The 27891-nt window shown below is 48.6% G+C and overlaps 1 protein-coding gene across 4 annotated transcripts; it reads right to left on the bottom strand.

The window, feature by feature from the left end:
• Positions 1-243: 243 nt before the first annotated feature.
• On the bottom strand, positions 244-22236 carry RAB15 (RAB15, member RAS oncogene family). Of its 4 annotated transcripts, XM_037832520.1 has the most exons (8): positions 21485-21578; positions 21258-21416; positions 6698-6758; positions 5765-5825; positions 5184-5261; positions 4427-4516; positions 3198-3263; positions 244-3030 (listed from the first exon to the last, which is right to left on the bottom strand). In XM_037832520.1, the coding sequence occupies exons 2-8, from the start codon at positions 21379-21381 to the stop codon at positions 2872-2874; spliced, it is 639 nt and encodes a 212-aa protein (XP_037688448.1). In that variant the 5' UTR covers positions 21382-21416; positions 21485-21578; the 3' UTR covers positions 244-2871. The 4 variants fall into 4 exon arrangements, 3 of the variants coding, with proteins under 3 accessions (XP_037688448.1, XP_037688449.1, XP_037688447.1); XM_037832521.1 differs by lacking the exons at positions 21258-21416; positions 21485-21578 and adding an exon at positions 22032-22236; XM_037832519.1 differs by having other exon boundaries at positions 21258-21611.
• Positions 22237-27891: the final 5655 nt, after the last annotated feature.

The raw sequence follows: 27891 nt of genomic DNA, 5'->3' as shown, positions 1-27891 counted from the left end.
TAGTCTTATTTCTACCTAGTGTAAGCCTATTGCCCCATTGCAGTGGTGCAATGGAGGCGTTGCTTTGGGCTCCTCCGCAGGTGGCATCAAGAAAGGTTTGCAATGTCATTTTGCTGTGACATAAGGGCTCTGGAGCCTCTTCTACCAACACTCCCTACCTCCCCTTCTCCCTCCCGGCCCCATCACTGCCAGGGCCCAAGTGGGACTTACTCCCAGGGACTAATATAGGCAGCCACACCTGTTGTTTGAAATATTCTTTATTTTGTAAACATCTGTGTTTAAAATAGATGAACCCTGCTCACAATTCATATAATGGACCCGAGACACAGTACACGAAGTTCACCCATCACAGGGAGATGGTGGGGGCTCAGGAGCAGGTGGTGTGCCTGGGACTGGGTTGAGTTTCAAGAAAGCAGGTGCAGAGGTGGTGACAAGTTAACAGGCCACCTTCTGGACTTGAGAAGTTTAGGGGTGTGAGACCAATTCTGGTACCTAGTTAGTGTAGCTGCACCCTAATCCCAACCCTCCTTCTTCTCCCAGCCCTTTCCCCAGCAGCAGCTCTTATGAATAGGGTTAATCAGTCCATAGAATCCTGATCCCATGTTTTCCTTTCCAGAACCCCTTCCCAGGATACAGTAAAAATATAGTCGTCCTTTCCTGAGGGGGCTAGGAGAGAAAGGCAAGGGTGCTCTGCCTGATTCTCAGGGAAAGCAGCAATACCAACCCACAGGTAGAGCCGGTGCCCAATATAACATTCCCTTACCAAGTCCCTGGCTGAGGGCAGGCTGAAGGTTGGCATTACCAACTTTCCCACTCCCAGTATGATGCCGCATACATCTTGGTACCCAAGGCGTCAATCCTCAAGGAAGCATTTCCAGCCATAGTTGTGGCTTCATCCTAAAGAATCAGCTAATGATTCATCACTATTCCCACTCTCCTTTTCCTTCCACTATGCTAACCTAGGCCATTCCTAAATCCTGAGCTATCCTCTCCTGCTGGCTGATGCCTGGTTTTATAAAGAGTAGGAAGGAAAGGTTTGGTGATTTCATCCCCTCCGCCCCCTTTGTCTGGAGAGGTAAGGAAGTGCAGCTCTTAATCCTTCACATACTTGTGCGCTGGATTTTTGTCCTTAGCTGATGAATGCTGAATACCCAGTCCTTTGTGTTGGCTCCAGCTTCTGCCATGCGGATGCAGCTAATGTGTAGTTTGAGAATGATCCTCTTACCTAGGCTTCTCCCATCTTGGGGGGCAAGGGGAGCAGGTGGTGGTGTTAAGGACCCTAGTAGGGGTGGTGATTGACTTGTTCCATCTTTGATGGGCTTCCTTCAAGCTACCCTTAGACCATATGGGGTTAAACAAACTTCTTCCTGAACAAAGAACTTTGGAGGAGGGAGGCCTCTTCCCTCCACCTGTAACCACAGTGCAGTTGGCAAACCCTCAGACCTCCTATTCAGGAGCTAGAGGGGCAAGATGAGCACTTTGTCTTAAAGGCTGAAAAGAACAGCACCAAGCATTTCTACCCAAAGTCTTCTTTCTTTCTTCCCATGAAGTACTTGCCCTTCTCCCAAGAACTCTGGGTCTTGAGAAAACCTTGAGAGCTGAAGGCTGGGTTCAGTGAGAGAAGACAAGTGGTTACAACTACCCTCACCTCTCATCTCTGACAGGGAGTCATAAGGAAATGCCATTCCTATGCAATAAATTTGAAGGGTGGGGCCCAGGAGGCCCTGCTGCTGCCATTCCCTTCCGGTTTGCAAAATGCTGCCCCTGGCCTGTTCTCCCTTGCTCTTAACCTGACATAGGGACTGGTCCTTCGTCTTCAAATGCTCCTTTCCCTGGAGTGCATGCTTGGCTTGTCAGTATCATCGGCCCCAGGGCTCCTTGTCCCTCAGTGCCCTCAGGCCCTCGTCCAGGTTTTTAAATACAGGAGCCTAGATGGAGAGAAATTGTGTACACGCTGCATGGGAGGTAGAGAATGGAGGTGACTTTTCATCCCTGCCACCCCCTCACCATTTTTTTTTTCTTCTCTGGAGCACCTGCCTCTAAGCCCAATTATCCAAAGAGGCAGATGGGCCAAAGTTCATGCTGAGGGGTACAGATAGAGGTAGGACAGCCCCAGGTTTGAGGACTACCAGTTTGGTGTTTCCTCTCTACCTTGATGATCCACCTTCCCAGATAACTGGTGAGGCAGACCCACAGCACAAAACGGGAGAGGTATGGAGGGAAGGATAGGAAGAAGCAGGAGGGGAGGGTAAGAAGCACCCTGCAGCCTTTGGCCCATGCACAAAGCAGGCTGGGGGGGGGGGGCTCCCCCTGGAGCAGAGACTACGGAATATCCCCATGACCCCTGGGTCCATTCCCTTGGACAGGGTTAAGAAGGAAGGAAAGAAAGATGCTGCACAGCAGCCACACAGCAGGACACATCAGGAAAGGGCAATGAAGGGCTTTGATACAAAACACACTGGAGAGGAAGGGAAAAGAAAGAAAAGTGGAAAAAAGAGAAAAAGTAGAAAGGAGACAAGATGCACTGAGAAAGGAGGAGCCTTAACTTGGCCTTGACCCCAGACTCGGCCATCGTCTGGGGAGCTCAGGGTGGTAGGACAGTGCTCACAGCACATCTTGGGGTCATAGTAGGCCTGGCTGGGGAAACAGGCTATAAGATACCACTCCAGGGTGGAGGGGCTGAGGGAGGAGGCTGCTCAGAGATGACAGCAGAGCTGCTCTCAGGGCCAGGCAGGGGGAAGTAGCAGCTACTGATAGTCAACAGGATCATCCAAATAAGAGGACAGCAGAAGGCAAAGCCCAGGCTCCCCTGTCTGCCCACAGGCCTCCTGAGGGAAGGGGTTTATTGTGCAGGGTTCCCACACAGGACCCTCAGCACCAGCAGGTTTTTGAAGAGTTCACTGGGCCCTCAGGTTTGCCCTCGTCCTCCTCCAACTCTGCCAATGTCAACTCATTGCTGGTACATGTCCGGAGCCCATCCAGTTCCTTCCTATGGGCCTGCAGTACCAGTTCCGTCAGACGCGTGAAAGACTGGGAAACCAAGGGGCATGGGTTAGTCTAGCATCTCTTCTTCCCCTCGCAACCCTGTAACTGCCCAAGTCCCATTTATCCTGGCTCCTATCTGCTGCCTCCTCTCACCTCCCCACTATGCTGGATTCAGCCAAAGAGACAGGGCAACTGGTCTTCAGTGCTCTCACCTCCTTAATGTTGAGGTTCGTGCAGGCACTTGTTTCATAGAAGTCCATGCCATACTCCTTAGCCAGCTGCAACAGAGGAACATTTCTGAAAGGGAGACATAAGGGCAGGGAGGTGCACCCACACATCTGACACAGTCTTCTGCCATTGCACGCACAGACCATGCTATGTGGTGATAATTTCTCAAACTAGACTGGGAGCTCCTTCCAAGGCACAGGCTGGAACAGAATGGGAGAAGATGCCACACACACAAACATTATATATCAGGAGACAAAGGAAGATACCAAAATGAATGCTGAAGCAGTATGACATATTAATAAAGAGCATGGGCTTTGCAGTCAAACAGACCCAGACTTGAATACTGGAGCTGCCACTTAATAGCTGTATGACTTTGGACAAGTTACTTATTTTCTCTGAGCCCCAGTTTCATCATTTGTTACATGGGAATGATAGGAGTGTCTATGGTCAAGGTTGTGGAACAATTAAATGGGATTTAAATGCATCTAAAAGCACTAGCTTAGCACAGTGCCACACATACAATGCTCAATAACTATATTCTAGTACAGTTTGCCTCTACTTTCAGATTTTTTCTACTATGACCATGTCCTATTTTTTTGATACCCAAAGTTTATTTTAAGTGCTAGTGGAACACTATTGAATGAAGAAGGAGAAAAAAGCTCCTGAGGCCCCTGGAGTGGGTAGATGATTCTATCTCAGAAATACCAACCTTTCTGTTCTCTGTGAGGATAGGCTCCCCTTATGCTTGGACATTCCCTCAGCATCATGGCTTTTCCAACTCTGGGCCCTTCACCTTCCCTCATTTTCCTTCCTACCTCTTTCTAGGCATAAGGAGGACAGGGAGTGGGGATGTGTGGTTGGGTGGGCTGGGGTAGAGAGATCTGTTTCTTACAGTCGCTGTGCCTGCAACTTGGAGTCCATCACTAACGGAGATGATCTCTAAGCAGAAGATAATCCTGCTTTTGGGGACTTGGACCTTGGAGAGTTGCTGTCTAAGAGGTCTTTGTTTTTCAGGATAGACCCAAAACCACGGCCTTGAAGGACAGAGCAAACTTTCCAAAGATGGCAACTCACCCAATGCCTTAGGGTTCTGTGGGAGGTGTAAGCGTACCTGACAATTGTGAATAGATGCTTGGGGCCCAGCTCCTGGGACTGGCCTGGAGGTGCAGCTGGAGACTCAAGGGATGGATTCAGCCAGTTCATTTCCACTTACCTGCTGTCCTTGCTCTCTTCCCACCTGCCGTTTCTGCTCTTCATCAGCCTTATTCCCTATAAGGATCTTCTGGACACCTTCTGGTGCATACTAGGGACAAGCAATAGGCAAAACTGCCAGTGAGTGCCTTTCCCTCCCATCTCCCCCACCATACAGTCTACACTGGCCTCCAAACCAGCACCAAATTTAAGAGCCCTATGGACAGAATGAGCTGACTGGATGCAAGTGCCAGGTCTCCCAAGTACCATGGCTGGCCCCAGGGGTCCCAGAGGGGTGACATGGGGACAGCTTAGGGTAGGAGGCACTCTGGCTAATACTGGTGCTTCATTGGGTTGGATAACCAGTATCAGAGCTGGAAGGGACACTGAACGTAAGTCCAACCTGTCATTCTACAGACAAGGAACTGGGGACCCAGAGAATTCAAATGCTTGCCCAAGGTTCCACAGCTATTCAGTCAGGACCAGTTTCTCCACTCCACTTGGTCCTGAGATTTCAGGAAGGAAGCTGTTCACAGGATTGGCTTTGAACTAACGTATTTCCAGGGAAGAAACATCCATGGAGGGCCTGACAGCCTTGGCTTCTTCCCTATGTTTTACTTACTCAAAGGTCTTCATCCAGGGGCAGTGGAAGGCAAAGTTTCCTGGTCGCATTTACTCACCAACCCTGAGAGCTCTGGCCCTCCCCATGTGGCCCTCGCTTTGCTTTCCCCTCTGAGGTCCCCTTTCCCCACCCCTGTCAGGGAGGCGGTAGCTCCTACCTCATCCACATCACTGACCCACTTCATGATGTGCTGGTAAGAACGCTCGCTGCTAATGTCGTAGACTAAAAATATTCCCTATTGAATAGAGAAAAAGAGAAATGGGGGAGGCAGATGCACACAGAGAAATGCACAGTCATGGACCAAATGGGGATGTGGTCCCTTGAATGCTGGGTTCCACTCTCTGTCTCTTCTCCCTGCTTAGCAAAATAAGGTTTCCCCCAACACCCAGAAACTCCACTGTCCCTCTGACCTTCAAAGCTGCAGCTTCCTAGGCCCATCACAGAACCCCTTGAGGTAGGAAGGCACTGAATGCTTTGACCTGGGTGGCCCAAGGTGGAGGGTAGAAGTTGGGGAAGAGAGAGCCTATGAGGGCCCTGCCTGCCTGCAGTATGTGCTCAGTGAATAATTAATGAATGAATGACTATTGGATAATGGAAAGACTGTCCTGAGACTCCCCATCCCAGCAAATAATCTGAGGGCCCTATATTGGGGGTCAGTAGCATAGATATCTCAAACACTCAGAGCTGGGAGTTTGGACGGCAGCTTCCCACATCTAAACCGTGAAAATGGTGGCTCACCTGGGCTCGTCGATAGTACTGCTTTGTGATGGTCTGATATCTCTCCTGCCCCGCTGTGTCCCTGCAGTAGAAAGCCAGTCCTTCAGAGGAGCAGGGACCAGAGAAGCCAGGTGGGGAGGGGAAAAGCAGGAGCTGGGGAAACCCTGTGCCCTTGCTGGAAAAACTTGGGAGCTGCAGAGTGAAAAATCAGTGGAGCTTTGATCCCCAAAGGAGTCCAAACATACCTCACTCTGCAGGAGAGAGGCCGGCCACATATGCTGGTGCTGACAAAGGCTTGGCAGTGCCTTGGCCCCTCCCGGCAGCTATATCTGGACCAGGAACCGCAACCAAAACTGGGCCTAGGGCAACTCTCTATAGAATTTGGCCATTGTGGCCAGACTTGGTAGGGTAGGGGTGTCGCTGCTACACCTCAGTCCTTACGGGACCTCTGAAAGCAATGCCTACACCATTCTGGAACTAGGAGGCAATTCCAAATGGTGGCAAAGGCAGTGCTTCCAAGACCTTCAGGCCAGAGAGCTACAGCGGCACCCTGTGGCTATGTGTAGAAACTACACTGTCCTTACTGAAGAATTTTCACCAGCATCCCACTCTAAGTGACAGTGTGTGGCCCTCCCTCCTTCAGAACTTACTGTAGTGATGTACAGCCCAAGAGGAAAGCCTTATTCTAAGACAAATCCACAGTGGTTAATCTGCCAGTTCCTTCAGATCCCTACCTTTTGGTGACTTGTGGTCAATCTCATAAAAGTTTCTTAAAAAAGAGACTGGAGATTAAGGCTCAGAGGAGCAGGAGATGGGTTTCTGAGTCTTCTGCTTCTCTCTCCATTAGAGGTGGCCAGTTATGCCAGGTGAAGCCTAGGGCTTTTACACATGGCAGAGGAGGCTAGGGAGCAGCTCAAGTGCTCACCAACTACATCCGCCTCCTACCCAACTCACCAAATCTGTATCCGCACTTTGATGCCATCTACCTCTATGGTCTTCATCTTAAAGTCAACACCTGAGGAAAGGAAGAAAGCATGAAAGTTAGGAAGGGTACACATTGAGGGCTGCACAGGAAAAGCCTGGGGCCCTCATGCCTGAAGGTTCAACTGGCAGAGAGACAACATGTAGTGAGGGCCTTCCTTAACCAAAATCCGACCCCAAGAAAGCGTCTGGGGCTTTGATGGGGCTTCTCTTCCTCTCTGAGCTGCAAGTTGCCAGCAGTAAAGGGCTATGGGGAAGCAGCTGGACACAGATTGAATATGTGGGAATCTACTTCATCACTACCTCAGTTATCCCCCAAATGCATCTCACTCTACTCACGTGTGAAATCTTCCCATTTATATTTCTGGAGAGAACCACTTGTGTTTATCCATCCTGGAATTCTCATCCCTAGGAATAGCAATCCACCTCATTTGCCTGGACTGTTTTTCTTTCTCTGCCTTATTAATAACCAGGAGGGATTACAGTGCTGCTGTGTATGTGGGGAAGGCACACAGAGCCTAGAGATAGAGGAGGACCGTCTCAACCCTTGCCTCACCTGCCAAGGCCCACCGAGGAGCAGACCCCAGTGAGTCTCTGTTTTGACTAACCCCTGTTAGTCAAAGGAGCACAGGCTTTGAAGTCAGGCCAGAGCTTGAATGCTGACTCCTAGCTATGACTTTGGGCACCTTTCTTCTCTGAGCCTCCATTTCCTCATCAGCAAAATGGGGACATGACCACACTTGTCTGAGAGGGTTGCTGAGAAGACCAAGTGAGATACACAGCATGGCACATGGTGGACGTTCAGTCAATCGCAGTTGTGATTCTTACCTGGTACAGTGCCCACTGTATGGCGGCTGCTCAGTGAGTGACTATCAAATGGCCAGATGAAGAGGCATGGCAGGGGGTGGCACTGGGGGAGGCAGGGGCAGCACAGACAGGGCTCTTGAGCCCTGTGCCCAAGGGCTTATGGAACGAAGCACCATAACATAAGGGATTTGGCAAACAAGTACGGGGCAGAAACAGATTTGAGGGAATTTGCAGCAAGAGAAGTCAGCACCACCAGCAGCACACAGGAGTTGGGACTGGGCTTGAGCCTGAGTGATGACAGAGAGAAGAGGGGAGATGTTTTTATCACCACCCCTCTCTCCAACCTTTACCATGCTCAGCAATTCAAGGGCTGTATCTAGTGGGTTAATTAAACTTAACTCTTTGTATACTCCCTGGAAACAGATCAGGAGTGGGCATCATTAACCACACTTTTCAGATGGGGAACATGGTAAAGGCAGAGTTCTGGACCGTACATCACCAGGCTGCACAGCACAGAAGACCCCCAGGTGCCAGAATTCCCAACACCCCTGCCATTCCACCTTGGCATTAGTTCTTTGCCAAATGGGAATACTCCCCTTATCCACCCTGTCCCCAGCTTTTCACAAATGTAGGCAGATTAATTTCAGTCTCTCCCCTCTAGCCATCCAGACCAATCATCATTTAATCAGAAGGGAGAAAATAAAGAACAGACAACCTCAACTAAATCAAGCTGGTCAGACATGAATCATTTTTCACATGCCCAAGCTGATTCATAGCTACTGAGCTGTACTTTTCCAAATGGGCAAGGTCTGGTAGCCATTCTTCCATGTTTACTCAGAAAGCTTGAAGAAGAGGAAGAAGATGAAAGAGGGAGGGAAGAAGAAGAGGGGCACCTGCCCTTGGTGGGGAGCAGTCGTTTGCTTGCTCTTGGCACAGCCTAGAACACCCTGGCCCCCCTCCCCAGACAGTTATCAAAAATTAGCTTTTCTCCAGAGTAATTCAGTACCTGGCACAGAAGGGGATCAGGAAATTCTTGTTTCATGGTATGCCTTCTTCCAATAAGAACCAGAAATTTTGTTCATTTTAATTTTTATAAACCTAGCTCATCCTTAGAGTAGCCTAGCAAGCCTGGTTAAGGACAGTGCTTGTGCAAAGCAGTCACAAGGGAAAGGAGACAGAAAGTTCTACTTCCTTTATTCCATGACATCTATGGGAAACTACCATGTGCCTTGCACAGTGCTATGTGTAGCGGTAAAAAAAGACATATGGCCCCTGCCCTCACATTGCTTAGTAGAAAGGAAACAAAGGCTCAGAGAGGTAAGATGAATTGCCCAAGGTCAGCACAGCAAGTAGCAGAGATTGAAACACAGGTTTGTTTGATGCCAGAGCCCATGCTGCCCCTTGCGCAGTTTCTTGGGGGAGGGAGAGGAGAGCTCTGTGTTAACTGGACATAGAAGCCTTAACCACGCTTCGTTTCCTGTTTCCCTGTGGGTCTTTGATAAGGGCTCAGCTGGGAGAGGAGCTTCCAGTACAGGGGGACCCTTTCCCTGTGGGAGAAGTGGGAATGGAGGGAGAGATGAGCCATGCCTGCAAGAAGATGTGGAACTACACTGCAAGTGGGGGCTGGGCTCTGATTCCTTCTCAACTCTCCCTTCCCCTCTTAGCTGTGTGGACGTGGACCATGGTCAGGGAATTCGGGGGGTTGGGAGGAGTCACAGCACCTAACCATATCCCACCATCCTTCATCCTAGACCCTACTGACCACCCAATAAAATTTATTTTAATATCTCTGTAAAGAAAAATGTTTCAATTTTGCCTGTTCATATGCCCTAATATGTGAGTCTTATGTCTTCTGAGGAATTCTCCTGTCCTATGTTTTTTTAAACTTAAAAAAGATTAATAGGCAAGGATCTTCAAATGGAATCTATTCCTTCTACTCTGCTCCCACACAACTGAACTTGCACTGTGCCCACCCTGGCACTCACCCCCTACCCACACTAACCAGTGCCCCTCCATGTCTCCTCCACTCTCCTCTCCCTGCATGGCTGTTGTTTTTTCCCACTGCTGAGCATTACAGGACAAAGTCAGAGAGCTGGCCTTATTTAGTCCCCTACAGATTCATGCTTTCTCACCTCAGCCAGGCCCTCACAGCTGCTTAACAAATTGTTTGTATTTGTGTTCACCTACCACATTCCTCCCACACACACCCCAACCTCACATGCCCCTGCTAAAAGGCTTCAGCCCAATGCACCCCAACCCCACTTCAGGGCTCTTAATAGAATACCTTCTCCACTTTTTCTTTTAAATGGACAAGATGGATGCTGCCTGACGAAGCCTTTCCACTGAGGCCCACCTCATTTCCTCCGAATTTTCCCATTCTCTCTGCCTTCCCTTAGGGAAGGGTCCTCTACCTTTTCCAAGCCTCACCTCTCAACTCTCCTCATCATCAGCCTCCCCTGGGGGCACCTTCTGACAGTCCTGTCCTCTGTACAGTGCATCTTTAGTATCTACTGACCCAACTAACTCTATCCCCAGACTTTTCTCATTCTGGCTCCTCTAAGGAAGCACCTCTCAAACTTTTTCAGTGCCTAGGGATCACCTGGGGATCGGGTTAAAATGCAGATTCTGGATTGGTAGGTGGGGGGTGAGACCTAGATGTGCATTAAGCTTCCAAGTGAGGCAGATGCTTCCGGTCCACAGATCACACTTTGAGTAGCAAACTTCTAGGACAGTAGTTCTCAAAGTATGTACCAGACCTGTAGTAACAGCAGTAGCACCACCTGGGGACCGGTTAGAAATGCAAATTCTTAGGCCTTACATCAAACCTGCAGGTTCAGAAACTCTGGGGGTGGGGGCCAGCTACTGTGGTTCCACAAGTCCTCTGGGTGATTCTGATACATGCTAAAGTTTGAGAATAACCTTTGGACAAAAAGCTTTGCACCTGAAGTGTCAAGAGAGGCAACATGGAAGTTCTTGATTTCTCAAGGTGTGTTTTGCAGCTTCTCAGCTTTAGAATCACCTGGGCTGAGTTTTTTAATGTGCAGAGACCTTGATTTGCCTGGGCCTACTGAATTGGAATTTGAGAGCCAGGCCCAGAAAACTATTTTTAACAGCTCCGTGGGTGGTTTTTAGATAGAGAAAACTTCAAGAGCTATAACGTAGTGGAAGAGATATCTATTGGCATTGGACTCAGAAAGACCTGGTCTATATCCTAATTCTGGCACTTGCTGCCTGCATGACTTTGGACAACTTTTAACTTCTCTGAGTCTGGGTGTTCTTATCTGCAGAAGGAGAACACCCCTTGCCTCCTAAGGGCTGTTATAGGATATATATTAGACTATATGTAATCTTCTCAGTCCTCCCTTCCCTCTGTTGAATAAAAGCTTTTGGGGAGCAGCCAGGAAAACAAACCCAGAGAACAGATTACATTGTCTAATCCCTTACATTCAACATTGGTCCAGGGAATAGCAGCCTCAACAGCATCAGGAAGCTTGTTAGAAATGCTAATTCTCAGGCCCCACCCCAGACCTACTAAACCCTAGGCACACTAAAGTTTGAGAACCACCATCTAGCCCATCTCTGGGCAGGAGCACACCCAAGACCCCTATTTATAGCACACCCCTTAGCTCTGGGATTCAGAGCCCTCAGTTCCTATGAGGGCCTATGAAGTAGGGAGGAGTGGGTATTATTACTGTGAGGCACAGAAAAGTCAAGTATCTTATTCATGTTCCCACGTCCTATATAGCTGAGACTCCACTAGAAAACTGGTCTCTTAAAACCTACCCAGCAGACTCTTCACTCCATCGGCAGCTTCTCAACCCTTTGAACCTGCAGAATCTTACTGCATTTTCATTTATGCCCCCAAACACCCCACACCTGTTCTGGCATTTTGAGGCAGCTAGAAGTGAGGAAGTGGGCACACATGGGGCAAGACCACCATAACCTATTTTCAGGGAACTCCTTAAGATGTTCATGGTTCCACTAAGCCCAGGTTTGTCAGTGCCCCCTCAGTGTCCCTACAAGAGAGGGCTAATGTTGGGGAGAGGATGGAGAGTGGAATAGAAAGGCAAGACAACGAGCTGGAGTGTTTCAACAAAAAGGGAACATGCCACCCACCTTGGAGCTCAGATGGCTCCCGGAGTCTGGCTACAACCTAAATTCTGACAGAGCTAGCATGTGGCTGCTGCAGGACCAGCCCCTCTCTCCCCCCAGTCAGCAGCTCATGGGTTAATGTCAGGCGCCGGCCTGCCTGCCTGCCAAGTGTCACATGCTTCAGTGGAAACAGGGCTGCTGCTGGGTGCCGAATGTTATCACTGTGATCAACCACAGCCCAAAGGGCCAGCAGTGTGACCTGAGCCTTTTCATTAGCAATGAGACTCCACAACAAGGAACACCTGAAACCCAAGCAGACACCCAATCCCCGGTGCCATGCTGGCTCCAGTTACCAAGCACAGGGCCCAGGAATGCCTCCCCCAACCTCTTCCCCACTGCAGGAAACCAGGTGTGCTGTAGGACATACGGGGCTCCTGTGGGATGTGGCATGAGGTCACCACCAAAGAGGTCACCCTTGAGCAACTCCAAAACAAGCTTTAGGAAAAGGCAGAACCATGGGGGAGGTGACTGCCTGCCTTAGCGGCCCTAAGCGTTATCATGGCAATCCACATTTTAAAACCCTTTTCTCTTGGCAAAAAAATTTACCAGGAGAGACCAATAATGACATTTCCCCCCTAACTGAGGGACATGTGAGGGGAATAGGGAGAGGTGAGACACAAAGCAGCTCACAAGAGGATTTAAGACAAAGTGTCCTGGCAAAGAAATGTCCCTCCTATCAGCTGGGTGAGGGGAGAGCAATGAGACTGTCTTTGCCCCACACCTGTCACTTGCTGCATTCCTCTTACTTCCATTATGCTCACCATTTGCTGGACTACAAGCCAACGACCTTCTCCCCTTAAAGAATTATAGATTGTCCCTCATGCTGGCCTCATTTTGGGGAAAAGGTACATCCAGGCTCTCTGAATAAATGTTCTAGTCAGCATTTACACTATCTTCCCAGGAATGATGGGAAATAGAAATAAAAGAAGATGTCCTGGTCTAAAAAGATAGAATCTCGATCCCCTAACTCTAAGGCCATACTTATTAACCTCAAGAGCGCTGACAGCAAAGGCTTTGATTCAGATGCATACCCCCCCAGAAATTCTGGAGATCCCAGAACGATACTCTGTTCTTTCTTTCTTTTTCAGAATAAAGAGATGTATGCACACACGTATACACACACACACAAAGCCTCAATATGAAAAGGACAGTGAAGATACGGTGACCAGGACAACTCTGGAGGGTACCACCTGGGAAAACCAGGACCAAGAACCAAGGGGTTTCCAATCAAATACAGGATCCCATGAGGCTGGAAGACAAATATTGGCTCCTGAGCCCTACGACTCCTTAGTCCAGAGTCTCCTGTCTGCTCAGGTGGCTGAAAGATCACTCCAGCAGCCTGGCTGAGTTGATGGGCACCATCGTACACTAGTACTATCACTGAATGACAGGCAATACTGACCTTCCCCACTCTAAAAGACACCAACTCCTCACCCCTGTGTAGACCAAAGATGACCCACTCCCACAGCGGTCATGGGCGCCACCTTCTTGTTCCTTGCCTATGTCTGAGTCCCTCCTATGGTGTGTAACTCAGCAGAAGAGCTAAATGCTACTGGAAATAGTCCACTCCTTGCAGAAGTCGCCCCCTCTTCTCAACACTGTCTTCCCATAATGAGCTTCCCATTGTCTTATGTGTCCCAGGAAACCAAAACTACCTACCATTTCTTTCAGAGAAGAGCATAAGTCCTCTAGGAAAATGCTTTCATTCTTTCAAACTGTTACCAAGTGACCACAATGTCCAGGAACTAAGCTAGAAGCTGCAGCCGTGAACAATACAGAAACGTCCTTGCCTTCACAGAGCTTCTGTTCTAGTGGGGAAGACAGATAAAGAGTAAGTAAACTGAAAAATAATTCAGAGAGTAAGAAGCAAAAGTATGATAACGGAGCAAGGAGCATGGAGGCCAGCGGGCAAGCCACCTGAGATCAGCTAGTCAGGGAAGACTTTTTAAAGGAAGTGACATTTGAACCTGAATGACAAGAAGGCACCAGGAGGGAGAAGATCTGGGGGAACAGGGCCCTAGGCAGAGGAAGTAGCAAATATCCCTAAGGCAGGAATGCATTTCAGTCTCACTCAGTTCCTCTGAAAAGAAAAGGAAGAGGATCAACATTATTCTGTCTTTTGTTACAAAGGGGGAAACCAAGGCAAGGCCCTTCTTCTCCCAGGTCTCATGGGGACCCACCCTCACACATGCATATGTGTGTGTGCACACACACATTTAGGGACTCTGGCCTGAGGAATACACCAAGAAACTTCTCAAACACCAGCAAGGCCAACTTCAGAAACTTTCACCCCCACTGTATGAAGAGATGTCTAGACATTAAATAGGTCACATGTGCAAAGCATCTAGCACAGTGCCTGACACACAGTAGGTACTCTGGAAACACTGGTTCCTTTTCCCTTACTCTTCCCACTGCCATGCTCAGCTCTCCAAAGAGCCTCTGTGACATGTGCAGTGTGCTCCTTCACCCTGTCCCACTCCCCTTTTGTAGACCCCCGAGTCTGGACCTCCCCTCCTTGAGCCTGCTTCTGCTGGGGGATCAGCAGGTCCCACCAAGGTGGTCAGGACTTGCTAGGTAACTGACCACTGACTCCTCCACCCTCTTTCTCCTTCTCCTGCCCAGGCAGGGCCATGTTGACAGGCAGCAGAAAGTTCCGGGAAGAAGGGTCAGAGGTCGGAGCTTCAGGAACAAACATCTTGGTGGGACAAGGCCTCCAGGTGCGTTTGCCCTTACACACAGTCAGCAAAGCAAATTCCTAGCAAGATCCAGATGACTTTAAGCTGGTTGATCACAACCTGGCCACTACCAGCAGGCCCCAGCAAGGCTGAAGAGTAGCAGCCCAAATTCTTGAGGTGTTTTCTACAGCACCCACTCCCTGAGAGAGGATGTGTGCCCCTCCTCCAACTCCCTTGTCCCTTGGAAAACCCTACTTAGTCTTCAAGACCCCACTCAAAAGTCACTTACTCTGTGAAGCCTTCACCAACCCGCCCAGGAGGAGCTGATCACTCCCCTGTGATTCCAAAGCATTTTGACATTCCTTTCACATAACACTCTGGTTGTCTGTTTGGATTCCTGACTCTCCAATTCCACTGTGAGCCCACAGAGGGCAAGGCAGTGTCTTATTCATTTGACATTCTCATTACCTGCAGAAGCTAGATACTCAATAAATATCACTCACCAATGTAGAATAAATGAAAAAGCAAATGAATGAATAAGTGAATAAAGGAACAAATGGATGAAGTCAGTACATGCTAGGAGAAGAGATCAGTGGGGAGAAAATTTTAATTAGGGAAGAGAGATCAGAGAATGACCCACATTTCAAAGCCACCGTCAGCCCTCCCTACAGATCACGGCGCCACGGTCACAGGGTTCTCAGCAGATATATTATCAAAATAGTAATATGAGGGCAACACTGAGATCGTATCCCCCCAACCCACCTCCTCAGTCACAGGCCACTGGCTCTCCCCACAGAGGGCCATGTAAGGAAACAGACTCTTCAGCAGCCAGAGCCACAGCAGTCCCTCAACCCCAGAACCCGAGCACTTCGGCTCCAGGAGAGAGGTTCTACTCGGCAACCTGCGGGAGGGCTGTCTGCGAGGAGCAAGGGCAGGCCCAAGGCCAGTTCAGAGAAACTGGAGGGGAGAAGACAGCTCAAGTTTGGGTCACCTCCATGCAAGATGTGTCACCACTTCTTTCCAGGCCCCAGTCCTCCCTTTCCTCCTCAGGGCTGAGGAATTGAATTTCCAGGAAGCCCTGTGAAGAGCCAAGGAGAGTTCAGAGGCCAGTACAGAAAACTGGCAGTTTTACAGGGAAACCGGCTCAAATATTAGATTACAGAAGGAAGGCACTCGGAGAAGAGCTGGAGATTGGGGTAGGAGGGTAATGGCCAAACTGTTAAAAAACTCAGCACCAATCTGCTAGGGAAGGGGGAGGAGGATGGCAGAAGGAGGAAGGCACAGAAAGGAGGGGGTGCAGGGAGACAGGAGGGAACCAGTGTGCTCAAAGCCGTGGGCGAGTCTGCAGATCCGGGATGTGGCACAGATACATAGATCGGCAGAACTCTAAGGGCCTCAGCCCCCTTCGCAGAACTATCCCACTCATCTCAGCCTTGGGGAAGGGGTGGGAGGCTGGGGTCTGAGCCTGTGTCAGAAGGAAGAAGGGAGGCCTCAGGCAGCACCACCCCCTTCCTCTTGGATTGCCTCCCTCCCCCCTCCTCCATGTCAGACGCTGGCAGTGCCCAGGCCAGGCGGGTATTGGAACAGAAACTGAAATGAAACACAGGGCCTACTCATGTGCTCCCCTGGCATGCCAGCTCCCTGATTTCTGTCTGATTAGCTCACTGCTTTATCCCCAGCTCCTAGCACAGCAGTTGGCAGGCACCTAGTGGGGGTTCAGTAAATAATGCTGGGATGACAATACATGAAGGATGGATATGATGACCTCAAAGCAAATTACTGGCAGTTTATTAATCTCAACAACATTCTTATGAGCTAATAAAAATGACGATGATGATGATGATGACAGCTACCATTCTATTGAGGGCTGTTCCAAGTGCTTTATGTAATCTTCGCAACAGACCTTAAGAGGGATTCTGAACTGCCTTCAACTGACAGATGAGGAAACTAAGCACCAAAATGTTAAATAAGTTTCTTAGGGTCACAGAGCTGGTAAGGACAAAGGGGATGTAGTGTCAGTCTGTGCTCTTTCCAGTATACCCAGCGCTTCTGACCTCCCTTCTTTTCTGCAGGGCATTGGGAACAGGGTTGCGACTGAGCTACCTCAGGCTGCCCAAGGGCTTGTGGGCTGCTGAGGCCTCCCAACCTGTTGAGCCCCCAGGCCCAGCCCTGCCCCTCCGCAGTGTCACGCAATCTAAACACATGCCCCTCTCACTCTAGAGACCCTCAGAGCCCAGGAACGCAGTGCTGAAGCATTAGTCCCAATGTTTGTTAGATCACTCAATTCTAGGCTCTGTTCTGGCCCCCAAGGTCCTTCTCTAGCTCTCTCCCTCCCCCTCAGTCACCCACAAGCCCTTGCCCCAGGCAGCCGGAGCCAGTTCCAACAGAAGTTCCCGGAAAAGGTAATCCAGCCTGAGAAAGCAGCCCTGAAGCCACAGCAGTTGAACCAGCCAAACTGGAAAATCACAGCAGCAGCATTCCTAGGTACCCAGGAATGATAAGCTCAAGGGGGCGGCCTTTAAACAAAAGGTCCAGAGACCAGGAGAGTGGGGCTACTCAGAGAAAACCAAGGATGGGGGGCGGGGGGTGGGGGGACCAACTCCTGGGCAGTCCCTTCAGCGTACACTTCACTCCCGGCCACAACACAGAAAGGTAATGAAAGGTCTCCTGAAGGTAGATGGCCATGTAGGCAGAACATCTACTCCCTGCCTGGGTGTACAGCACAGGTCACATAAGACCCTTCCAGAACTTGCCAGGTTGATCAGTTTGGACCACTCCCCACCTCTGGAGGGAAACCAGAACAAGTGATTGTGTGGAGTTTGGTGTTGGTGCCATGGGAGAGGGAGGGAGGTGGAAGAGAGAGATGGAAACAGTTCAAAGGTTCCTTCATGCTTAGATACCACCCCAGCCCACAACTGGTCTCCCTGCCTCAAGTCTTGCAGCCAACATGGTGAGTACAACTTTCATCATGTCATTCCCCTGCTCAATATCCTTTTATACCATTGCTAATGCTCAAGTTCCACCTCCTTAGCCAGGCCGCCTTTTTCGGTTCATTAATTTAGTACCATTTGTTGAGCTAGGGCCTGGCTCTGTACTAGGGACTATGACAACAAAGATGAATACAACTGATCTCACCCTCGAGGCACCTAAAGTGTAGTCTGGGAAACAGGGAGATAGAGGAATGTTCTCACTCTTCCTCTAAAAAATCCCTTTTGTTCCAGCCAGACTGCCCAGAGTTCCATGAACACCCACTGAATTCCCACCTCTGTCATCTCTGTGCCTGTTACTCCATCTGCTCCCTTCCCCTAGGGAACAGGAAAGCAGCCCACACTTGAGGGCCTAGCTTCAGCCTTCCCTCCTCTGAAAAGCCTTTCCTGACGATTTGACACATGGCCTCTCTTCTTCTCCAGCCTCCTGATGCTCTCTGGGGCAGCAGCACTCATGGTCCCGTCACTGTTCACTGGCTCCTTGTGACATGTCTTACACTGTTCGTGAACTTCTGATATGTGTGGGCTCCTCCCCGAATGACGACAAGACCTTTGTTTATAGTAATGATAAGGATCATAGTCGATCTCTTACATTATATCTCGTGCTTTCAGATATATACCTCATTTTGGCTATAGTTCTTTTTTTGCCTATGTTTTGCTTTCCCAACTGGATTATAGGATCCTGTGGGCAGGAAAAGGTAGACTGCAATGGTCTTCAAAATGCCTGGCACAGTGCTTTGTAGCGAATGCTCAATTAATTTGTTTAACAGGTAGGATAGTCTTTGTTAGGAAACAGCTGCAGGCAGAGAACGTCAAGGCACTGTTGGCCCACCTCTGCAGCGACTTCCATTGATGCCAGCACAGCTGCATGGGAAAGAAATGCCCGTGGCACAGATCCAGCTGCAGGACCACCTGCCCACCTGCTGGCCAGGAAGGTGGGGGGTGGGATGGGGGTGTCTGCTTACCACTCCCTGGCAGGACTTTCTCTGGAATGTCACAGGCTCTTATAGTATGGGAGTAGAGAGTAAATCATAAAAGTGTCAGCCGAGGTGACATCAACATGACCTAAGAATGCCACCTCGGTCTTGACAGTAATTGGTGGATTGCCTTGGTTTACACATTTACAAAAGAAGCCCCCAGGCAAAGTGCCCAGATCAATGTATGGTGTGGTAAAAGACGGTGTCTTAGATAATGAGCAGATTGAGAGCAGTGACTGTATTCTTTTGGAATCTCCAGGGCTTAGCTTCCAGTTTAGCACACAGGATGCTTTCTGAATGAATACACTGATGACTATGACTTGGTGGCATCCATTTCCTTGGCTCTTTAATTTGTCTCTTGCTGCCTCTTCCAAGTTCCTTTGGAAGCATTTTATATCACCTACTGACCATCTAACTCTCTCTGTAAGTCTTAGAACTGAAAATCCTGTCTAGGATGAGATACAATCACAAGTCTCTAACTAAACTGTAATTAAGAACATTTAAGAAATCCAATGGGATAGATTAAAAAAGGCTCATGAGAAGAGAGGCAGGTTTCATTTTTGTATGGAATCCAAACTTCTAGAGAGTCCTCTGCATTTTATGGAAAGGCAGACCCAGCCATTGGAAGCAGAGAAGGAACTCTGAGAACCATCTCCAGGTTTGAGACCAATATGCCAAGAGCCTTGTGGGAAAGGGTATTGCCAAGAAACCCCACCCATTCACTGGTTCACCTCTGTCCCCAAAGTGGCCTGCCCCAGAGGGTTTCTGAGGCATCTCCCAGTGACCTGTAAGGGAAACGGCACTTTCTTCTATCTAGCAGAAGGTTTCTAAGAAAGGAGAAGACAAGGTAGAAGAGTTTGGTGATTAGGGGTATGGGGCAAGGCACTCTCTTTAAGGAAAACACAAGTCTCAGAATGGCCATCTTGGTATTTAAGAAACAGGGATTCCCTTCTTTGACTGTGGAGAAGGGGCATACATGTCTCTTATAGGAAGCTAGCCCCCACTTACCCACAACACTAAGCAGGAGCCCCAAGCACTTCTGAAATGGGTGGATGATTGAAACTTTCAAGGGAAAATTTCAGGTCACAGCTAGGACTCAAATGGAGCCAGGACACCAGGTGCAAATTACTGCTTTTCAGGCAAAAGCCAGAGGCCCTCTATAGATAGCTCCATAGCTCCTGGCACCAAGCCCATCTCAAAAATAGCCACTGCAAGTTTCCTTAAGTGGTAACCTGCTGCCCTTTGTCCCCATACAGGTAACCTGCTGCAACCTGTCCTCATACCCCATCTGTTTCCTCAGCCACTCCCCCTCTCACTCCCAGGCCTTTCTCCAACATCTGCCTCTTCCCTGAGCCTTTCCCAGAAGCAGGCAGCCCATGTTTGGCCAAGACTCTGCCTCAAAACCCTATTGTCTAAGATGTCTCTCATCCAAACAGTGGCCCAGCCCAAGCTCACACAAGCTGGATCTCTTAGGGGCTGGCCTTATAGTTTTTCCCAAGAAAGATGGACATGCTCTATTCCGTGACCCCAAGTCCCTTGAAGACAGTGAAGCAAAGAGGGAATGAAATCCCCAGAGTTCAATGAAAATGACAAGAGTAACACCAACTAGCATTTATCCAGCCCTCACCATGTGTAGGACATTGTACTAAGTGCTTTACAAACATCATCTTATTTAATCCTTACAACACCTCTTTGAGGCAGGTAGTATTCTACACATGAGAACGTGAAGCTCAGAAGCTTATGTGATATTCAAGGTCATGATGCCCAAAGGTGTATGCTCTGGATGAGTCTGACAACAAAACCTACCTCTTAACTAACAGGCTCTGTTCCTCCCACCTGTACCTGCTCCTTCTTCTCTCTTGGCAAGACATTGGGTACGGAGTGGAGGGGCAAGAGGGAGGTGAATGCTGGTGCCCTCCCAGATGGCAGCCAAGGCTTCTAGAAGGCCACTCCAACTGGATGACCAGACAGCCACAGGGTCAGTTTCCCAGAGGCCTGGGCACAACGTGGGTAGAATTCCCTCAACTCAGACCTCCCAGAAGAGAAGCGTCCTCAGGGTCCATGAGGCAGAGACCCTCTCAGAGAAGAGGCCACTGAGCCACTTTCCAGAATAGGGGATCCCATCACATCCTGTCTGGGATGCTCCCAAGCTTGCCAACACTGACAGATCAAAGGGGTGTGATTTAAGGGTGGATCCAGCCAGCCTTCCAACCCTCTGGGTAGAACAGGTATCCCTGACATCCCTCCATCCTCTTCAGCCTCCTTTAAAACAAATGCTTCAGCCAACTGCCTCAAGCTTTTCTGGAACCTGCCCCTTTCCAACTCACTGTGGCTTCTCGCCTCCTCCATGCCCTCCTTGTGGCTTACCTTCACAACTGTGCCCTGGAAACTCAATCCTTTTGGTCCCTCCCTTCCTCCACTCTTCCCCATCCTGGCTCCACATTGGGTCACCCCTGAAGTAAAGACACCTCAGTGACTCGGTGAGTCAGCTCCCCGCCCTGAACCCCTCTTTCCGGGCACAAGCTTTACTTCCCCTCCCCCTCTCCACTTGGGGCTGTGGGGATGTCATTTCAGTGGCTATGAGTCTGGCTGCCCCAGCTCGGGGTACCCAGACTTACACACAGGAGGTTGGGGAAACCAGCAAGAAGATATGGGGCTACACCTGTCCCCGTCTCTTGGTTCTCTTGGATTCCATGAGTAGGCTCCTCAGTGAGAGGCGGAGAGCCTACCCCAAGTCACCGACGGTAGCAGGGCAGGAGCCGTGCTCCGCTCACCCCGGGATTTATTCCCTCGCCTTGGCCTCCCGCGCCACCGCCTCTGGCCAGAGGAGCAAACAATCCCTCCCGGTCTGGGGAAGGGGGGAGGAAGAGGAAGGGGCCGCCAGGGTGGGAGCGGGAGGGGAGGGTGGGACGCCCCTCTAGCCACCGCCTCTTACCGATGGTGGAGATGTGTGAGGAGTGGAACTCGTTGTCGGTGAAGCGGCACAGCAGGCAGGTCTTGCCCACCCCGGAGTCCCCGATCAGCAGTAGCCGGAACAGCACATCATACTGCTTCGCCATGGCTGGGGCCGGAGGGGGGCCGGGGAACCGCGGGCGGGCGGCGGGCTCAGCCCCGCTCGGCCGCTGCCATTGCGGCCCGCGCCCGCCCGGGGACGCCGCGGGCAGCGAGAAGGAAGCCGGGCCCGGGCTGCTCACCACTCGCTCGGTGCGGGCAAGCGCGGCTGCAGCTGGAGCCCCGCACGGCGCCCGCTGCGCTCTCCTCGGCTCAGCTGCGTTCCGCGCACCCAGGGTGGGAGGAGAAAGGCGCGCGGCGGCGGCCCCTGCCCACCCCTTCCCCCTGCGCCGCCGCCGCCGCCCAGGAGAGGGGGCGGGGAGCACGAGCGGCAGAAGCCGGGAGCTGGACCCCGCTGCGGGAGGTTAGGTGGGGTGCAGCTCCGGTCCGGAGGGGGCGCGCGGCCGGAGGACTGGAGTGTCTCACCTCCCAACGCCTTTGTTCCGGGACCCGCGGGGGAAAACGTTTTGGTTTTCGAGGACGTTCTAAATGGGGAGTTCGGGTGAGCCCCCACCAGCCCACCTCCACCAGGCTCGGCTTTCTGGTCTCATCTCTACTCCCCAAATCCCATCCTGAGCCTGTTCCTGTTAAATCCGCTCCACGGGAGCACCTCGCCCCCGCAGGAGCCTGACCGGGCCCCACGGTGGTTGGTCCTCACCTGAGCGCACCCCGGGTTGGAAGGCCTTGGCATCAGTCTGGATTCCAACACCGGTCTGCACTTGGAGGCGCCGTGTCCGTGAACACTCGAGAGGGTTGCTGCAGTCTGGTCTCTCTGCCATTCGGCCTCCCAGTAACCCTGTGTGACTGTGTCACCACCCCCTCCCACCCATTTTTTCTTTAAAGGGGGAAAATGCCTGCTGATCTCCTTCAGATGATCATAAAAACATTTCCAAATGCACTAGGGTCTAAGCTGCTCAGGGTAGGTGTTCAGGATGCAAATAGATTATTTCAGACTGCTAAGTTTTTCTACCCCAGTGGCACCAAAGAATGAATGGGCCTTTCTCAAGACCTAATTTACTACCACTTGAATGTGTTCACACTAGAGAGAGGCAGACAAATACTCTCTAGAGTCTATAAAATTACCTATTGCTAAGAATGAGTATTAGAGAGCAAATCTAGTCCAATAGATTTTTTTGTACAGTGAAGAAATGTGTGTGTGTGTGTGTTTTCAGGCTGGGTATTGAAGGGAGAATCTATTTTTTCAGTAGTTGGTCAAGGGAAGTGTAAGTCTATTTACTTGGCTTGAACAGTTCTATCAGGCAAAATACCTAAATTTATAATAAAAATGAAAAAATCCTGAACCTGATAGTTACTTTGATTACATTAAAAGCTAAGGAAACTGATTCCGTGGATTCCATTAAGATTTAGGGGTGCATTTCACTGGGTTTACGGCTGTTTCAGGCACCTGCTGAGGGCTCTGGACTTACGCACATCTGGGTTCCAGTCCCGCCTCCACTATTTGCCAGCTGTACAACTTTGAGTAAGTTACTGAACCCTCCTGTGCCTCAGTTTTCTCATCTGTAAAAGAAGGGATATTTAGAGTATCTCACAGGATTGTTGGAACAACAAAATAGGGTAATGTGTGTGGTAGAAAGAATTTAGCACACCACTTGATGCGTAGTAAGCACTCAATAAATGCTGAGTCACAAAAAGCACTCATGCATGCCTAGGTGGTAAATACAGCCCACAGATAAATATGGCCAGGGATGTTTTAGCTGAACTGAGGCCCTATCCTTCTGCGATTTTCCTCCACCCTACCACACCAAAGTGCAGAGGGCAGGTTCAGCCCAGACTGACCCACTTTGGGCTTTGCAGCTGCCTTCCTATTGATCAGTGGCTAGAATGGGAAAGACTCTCCACAGACCTCCTTATTGGGGTATTAGCAGCTCCCCCTTTGCTGGGCATGGGGGTAGGGGGTATGTGGGGGATATGGTAGGGCATGCACCCTTAGGTGGATTCCTTAGTCCAAGAGGAAATTTCCCTTTGAAATTTCCCTTGGCAAGTCAGGAAAGGGAGTGAGATTTCCTGAACTCATCCAGGGAAATAAAATGCTCATACTGGTAAAAAGTGTGAGGATATTTCATCATACTGGGCTGACCTCAAATTCAGTAGTTTATGTCACTTAAAAAAAAAAAAAAAAAAAAAGCAGGGGTGGGGTGCAGCATGAATGGCCTAGAAGTCCAGGCTTCCATTATCCATTCTCATCCTAGCTCAGCCACTTTCAGAGCCAGCTTACAGAGATCTCACATTCTGTCTCTCTCTGTCTCTCCCTCTCTCTGCTCTCTGTGAGGTGGAGAAGCTAAGAGATGTGAGCACAACGTTAGCAAAAGAACACATGGACTAGTGGAGATGGCAACGTCTGTAACCAGAGTCCTTGTAAATGAAATGCCAAATTCAATCCCCTCGCTTCAGCCACTTAGTGGGGCATTTTGCCATTCTCCCAGTTCTGGTCAACTTGGCCTAGGTGAGATTTCAGTAGAGCTAGGAGACATCTGAGAAATGGTTATTGGATGTGTTTGCCACAAGAAACCTCCAAGAATCAGTCTCTCAGTTATTTTATACTGATTCTTTACCAGAGAGATAATTACCTGTCTCTCTTGTCCCCCCACCCCCTGCCATCACACTGAGCATGCTCCCTGTTTAAACAGCCACCCAGGGCACCACTGTTTGATCTACCATAGCAACGGCTGAATGACTGGAAGATGCCGTGAGAGGCTGCCCACTTCCTGACCCCTGATAGGGAAGCCCTGTGCCTACCTCTCTTCCAGACCCACACCTGTGTTTCCAACTCTGGGGCAACAACAAAGTGATGCACTCATCTTGCAGAAAGATTTCTTCTGCCTTATCTCAGGATTAGGAGAAGCAGAACAGACACCACTACTCCCCATCATCTCAGTATTGTCCTCCATTCACATCCTTTTTCTTTTCTATCACTGATTAATAGAGAATGGGGTAAAAAGAATCTGAAATGACAAGGAAAGAGGGGAGAGGGCAAGTTGTTAGGAAGAAGTGCATTTCGGGGTCAGGAATCTCAATACATCAAAGGAAACTATCCTGGCCATAAGGCATATTAACACAAAATGACCCACAGTACCCGATGTCCTGGCCGTCACCTTCAGGACCAAATTTAGGAACCTCCTCAGATATGCTTTCCTGTGCACAGTTCATTTTTAAGGAATTATTTCATCCTTCAGTACAGGAAATGCAAGTTGTGATGTCTTTCCTGTAGCTTCCCAATAGGTGGTCTAGATTGTGAGTGTGGAGGATCTTGTGAGGGGTAAGCCTCAGAAGAGAGATCCCTCCCTTAAGAGACTGTGCCAGTTTGGATGTATTATGTCCCCCAAACACCATGTTCTTTGATGCAATCTTGTGGGTACTAGTGTTGATTAGGTTGGAATCCTTTGATTGACTGTTTCCATGGAGATGTGACTCAATCAACTGTGAGCGAGAACTTTGATTGGATAATTTCCATGGAGGTGTTACCCCACCCATTCAAGGTGGGTCTTAACTGAATCCCTGGAGTCCTATAAAAGTGTTCACAGACAGGAGGAAGTGCTGCAGCCAAGAGAGAGACTTTGGAGAATGCACAGGAGCTCAGAGTGGAGCTGGGACACAACCTGGGATCAGCAGACACCAGCCATGTGCCTTCCCAGCTAACAGGTTTTTTGGATGTCATTGGCCTTCCTTTGGTGAAGGTATACCTGTATTAATGGCTTCATTTGGACATTTTCATGGCCTTCAGACTGCAATTTTTTTTTAATCTTCATTTTATTGAGATATATTCACATACCACGCAGTCATACAAAACAAATCTTACATTCGATTGTTCACAGTACCATTACATAGTTGTACATTCATCACCTAAATCAATCCCTGACACCTTCATTAGCACACACACAAAAATAATAATAATAATAATTAAAGTGAAAAAGAGCAATTGAAGTAAAAAAGAACACTGGGTACCTTTGTCTGTTTGTTTGTTTCCTTCCCCTATTTTTCTACTCATCCATCCACAAACTAGACAAAGGGGAGTGTAATCCTTATGGCTTTCCCAATCCCATTGTCACCCCTCATAAGCTACATTTTTATACAATTGTCTTCGAGATTCATGGGTTCTGGGTTGTAGTTTGATAGTTTCAGGTATCCACCACCAGCTACCCCAATTCTTTAGAACCTAAAAAGGGTTGTCTAAATTGTGCCTAAGAGTGCCCACCAGAGTGACCTCTCGGCTCCTTTTGGAATCTCTCAGCCACTGAAGCTTATTTTATTTCCTTTCACATCCCCCTTTTGGTCAAGAAGATGTTCTCCGTCCCACGATGCCAGGTCTTCATTCCTCCCTGGGAGTCATATTCCACGTTGCCGGGGAGATTCACTCCCCTGGGTGTCTGATCCCACATAGGGGGGAGGGCAGTGATTTCACCTTTCAAGTTGGCTTAGCTAGAGAGAGAGGGCCACATCTGAGCAACAAAGAGGCACCTGGGAGGAGGCTCTTAGGCACAATTATAGGGAGGCCTAGCCTCTCCTTTGCAGCAACCATCTTCCCAAGGGTAAAACCTATGGTAGAGCAGACTGCAATTTTGTAACCAAATAAACCCCCTTTATAAAAACCAATCCATTTCTGATATTTTGCATACCAGCAGCATTAGCAAACTGGAACAGAGACTGGAGCTAGGAAATATGATTAGCAACCACCAGCCATGCAATATGGCATATTAAACTTTTCCTGTTAAAGTTATGTTTGGGGGGTCATGAAAGAATCTGCAGTTACGAATATATGCAGTAATAGGACGTTGTATTAGTTAAGGCAGTGCTACTTGCTGTAACAGATAAACCCTTAATCTCAGGGGTTCACATGTTAAAGATTTACTTCTCCTTCATGTTAAGTCTGGTGGGCAGCAAGGGGTGGCGGTGGGGGGTGGCTTTGTTTCATGAAGTCATTGAGGTACCAGATGGCAGAGGCTCTGCTATCTTCAACAAGGGATTCCTATTGCTGGATTCAATTTAAAAGCAAGATAGTTTGCTCTCTATAAGAGCTGCCTTGCAGGAAGGATTGTTTGCCCGCCAACCAAGGATTGGAAAAAAAACACCATACTTCAGTTCTCTTGGGATCACAGACTTTCCTTTTTTTTTTTTTTTTTGAAAGTCAGAATTAAATTTTATTTCACATTGATAGAAACCGAAAAAGATTTACATTTTCCCACACTACAGCAAAACTTTTCAATGGAATAAGATATCTTACCTCAAATAAGATGTTGATTAGTATAACTGAATGAAACTTTTTGTATCCTTCAAAGTAAAAGACAATGTGTTTGTAAATGATTGTTTAAAAGTTTTAAATACAGACATATGGCTTAATTATTAACATTCCATAGTGTACACTGCCAAATTATTTCCCTTATCGATTAGCACCCATTTATACTGATGCAGTCCCAACATTGTTTTGATCAGTTGGAATACAGTCCCAAAATTAACAATTCAAAAATACCAAGCATATGCTTCAATTAACTATTAAACCATGTGGTAATTAAACCATATGTATTGAGTCTTGACTACCCTTTATTATCCAGAAATTTGTTTTCAAATAAGTTTTACCAGTAATCTGAAAATAGTGGCTATATAAAATCAAAGGATTGTTATTTTTATGTTTGCACAAAAACTAATTTAAAAAAATCATTTGACTAAAGTCAAAATTTCAAAGAAGTTCATTGGCAGCTAAAAATAAAGCAAAATTTTCTGATGGATTCTAATTTTCCATAGTACTTGGTTTCAAACATTTACAAAATAAGTAAAATTAAACTCTATGCTACAAGGAAGAATCATCTTAGATCAAATCACCTTAGAAATCACAATTTTTAAGATTGTCTTAAATATTTCAGAACATACTAAAAGTATGATCTAATTATTATTCCAGTTGATTACAGAAAATTAAAATCACAGAACTATTCCTGTTCTCTGAACTAAATATTCTAGTAACAGAATAAGTCTAAATTTGGACTAAGATACAGTTGAAGAAATTAGTGCAGAAGTTTTAAGTGATGTCTGGTTTAATTATAAGTATAAATACATCTGTGCCAGTTTGAATGTATTATGTTCCCCCAACTGCCATTACCTTTAATATAATCTTGTGTGGGCAGATGTATTCGTGTTAATTAGATTGTAAGTCTTTGAGTGTTTCCATGGTGATGTGCCCCACCCAACTGTGGGTGATGACTCTGATTGGATAATTTCCATGGAGGTGTTGGCCCACCCATTCAGGGTGGGTCTGAATTAAATCACTGGAGCACTATATAAGGTCAGACAGAAGGAGCGAGCTTGCTACAGCCAAGAGGGACACTTTGAAGAAAACACAAGAGCTGCAGATGAGAGACAGTTTGAAGGCGGCCGTTGAAAGCAGACTCTTGCTCTGGAGAAGCTGAGAGAGGACAAATATCCCAAGTGCAACTAAGAGTGACATTTTTGAGGAACTGCAGCCTAGAGAGGAAAGTCCTGGGAGAAAGCCATTTTGAAACCAGAACTTG

The sequence above is a fragment of the Choloepus didactylus genome, chromosome 4 (genome assembly GCF_015220235.1).
Source record: "Choloepus didactylus isolate mChoDid1 chromosome 4, mChoDid1.pri, whole genome shotgun sequence".
In the NCBI taxonomy this organism is placed as follows: Eukaryota; Metazoa; Chordata; class Mammalia; order Pilosa; family Megalonychidae; genus Choloepus; species Choloepus didactylus.
The sequence above is the reverse complement of the archived record's forward strand: the minus strand, read 5'-3'. Positions and strand labels throughout refer to the sequence as shown.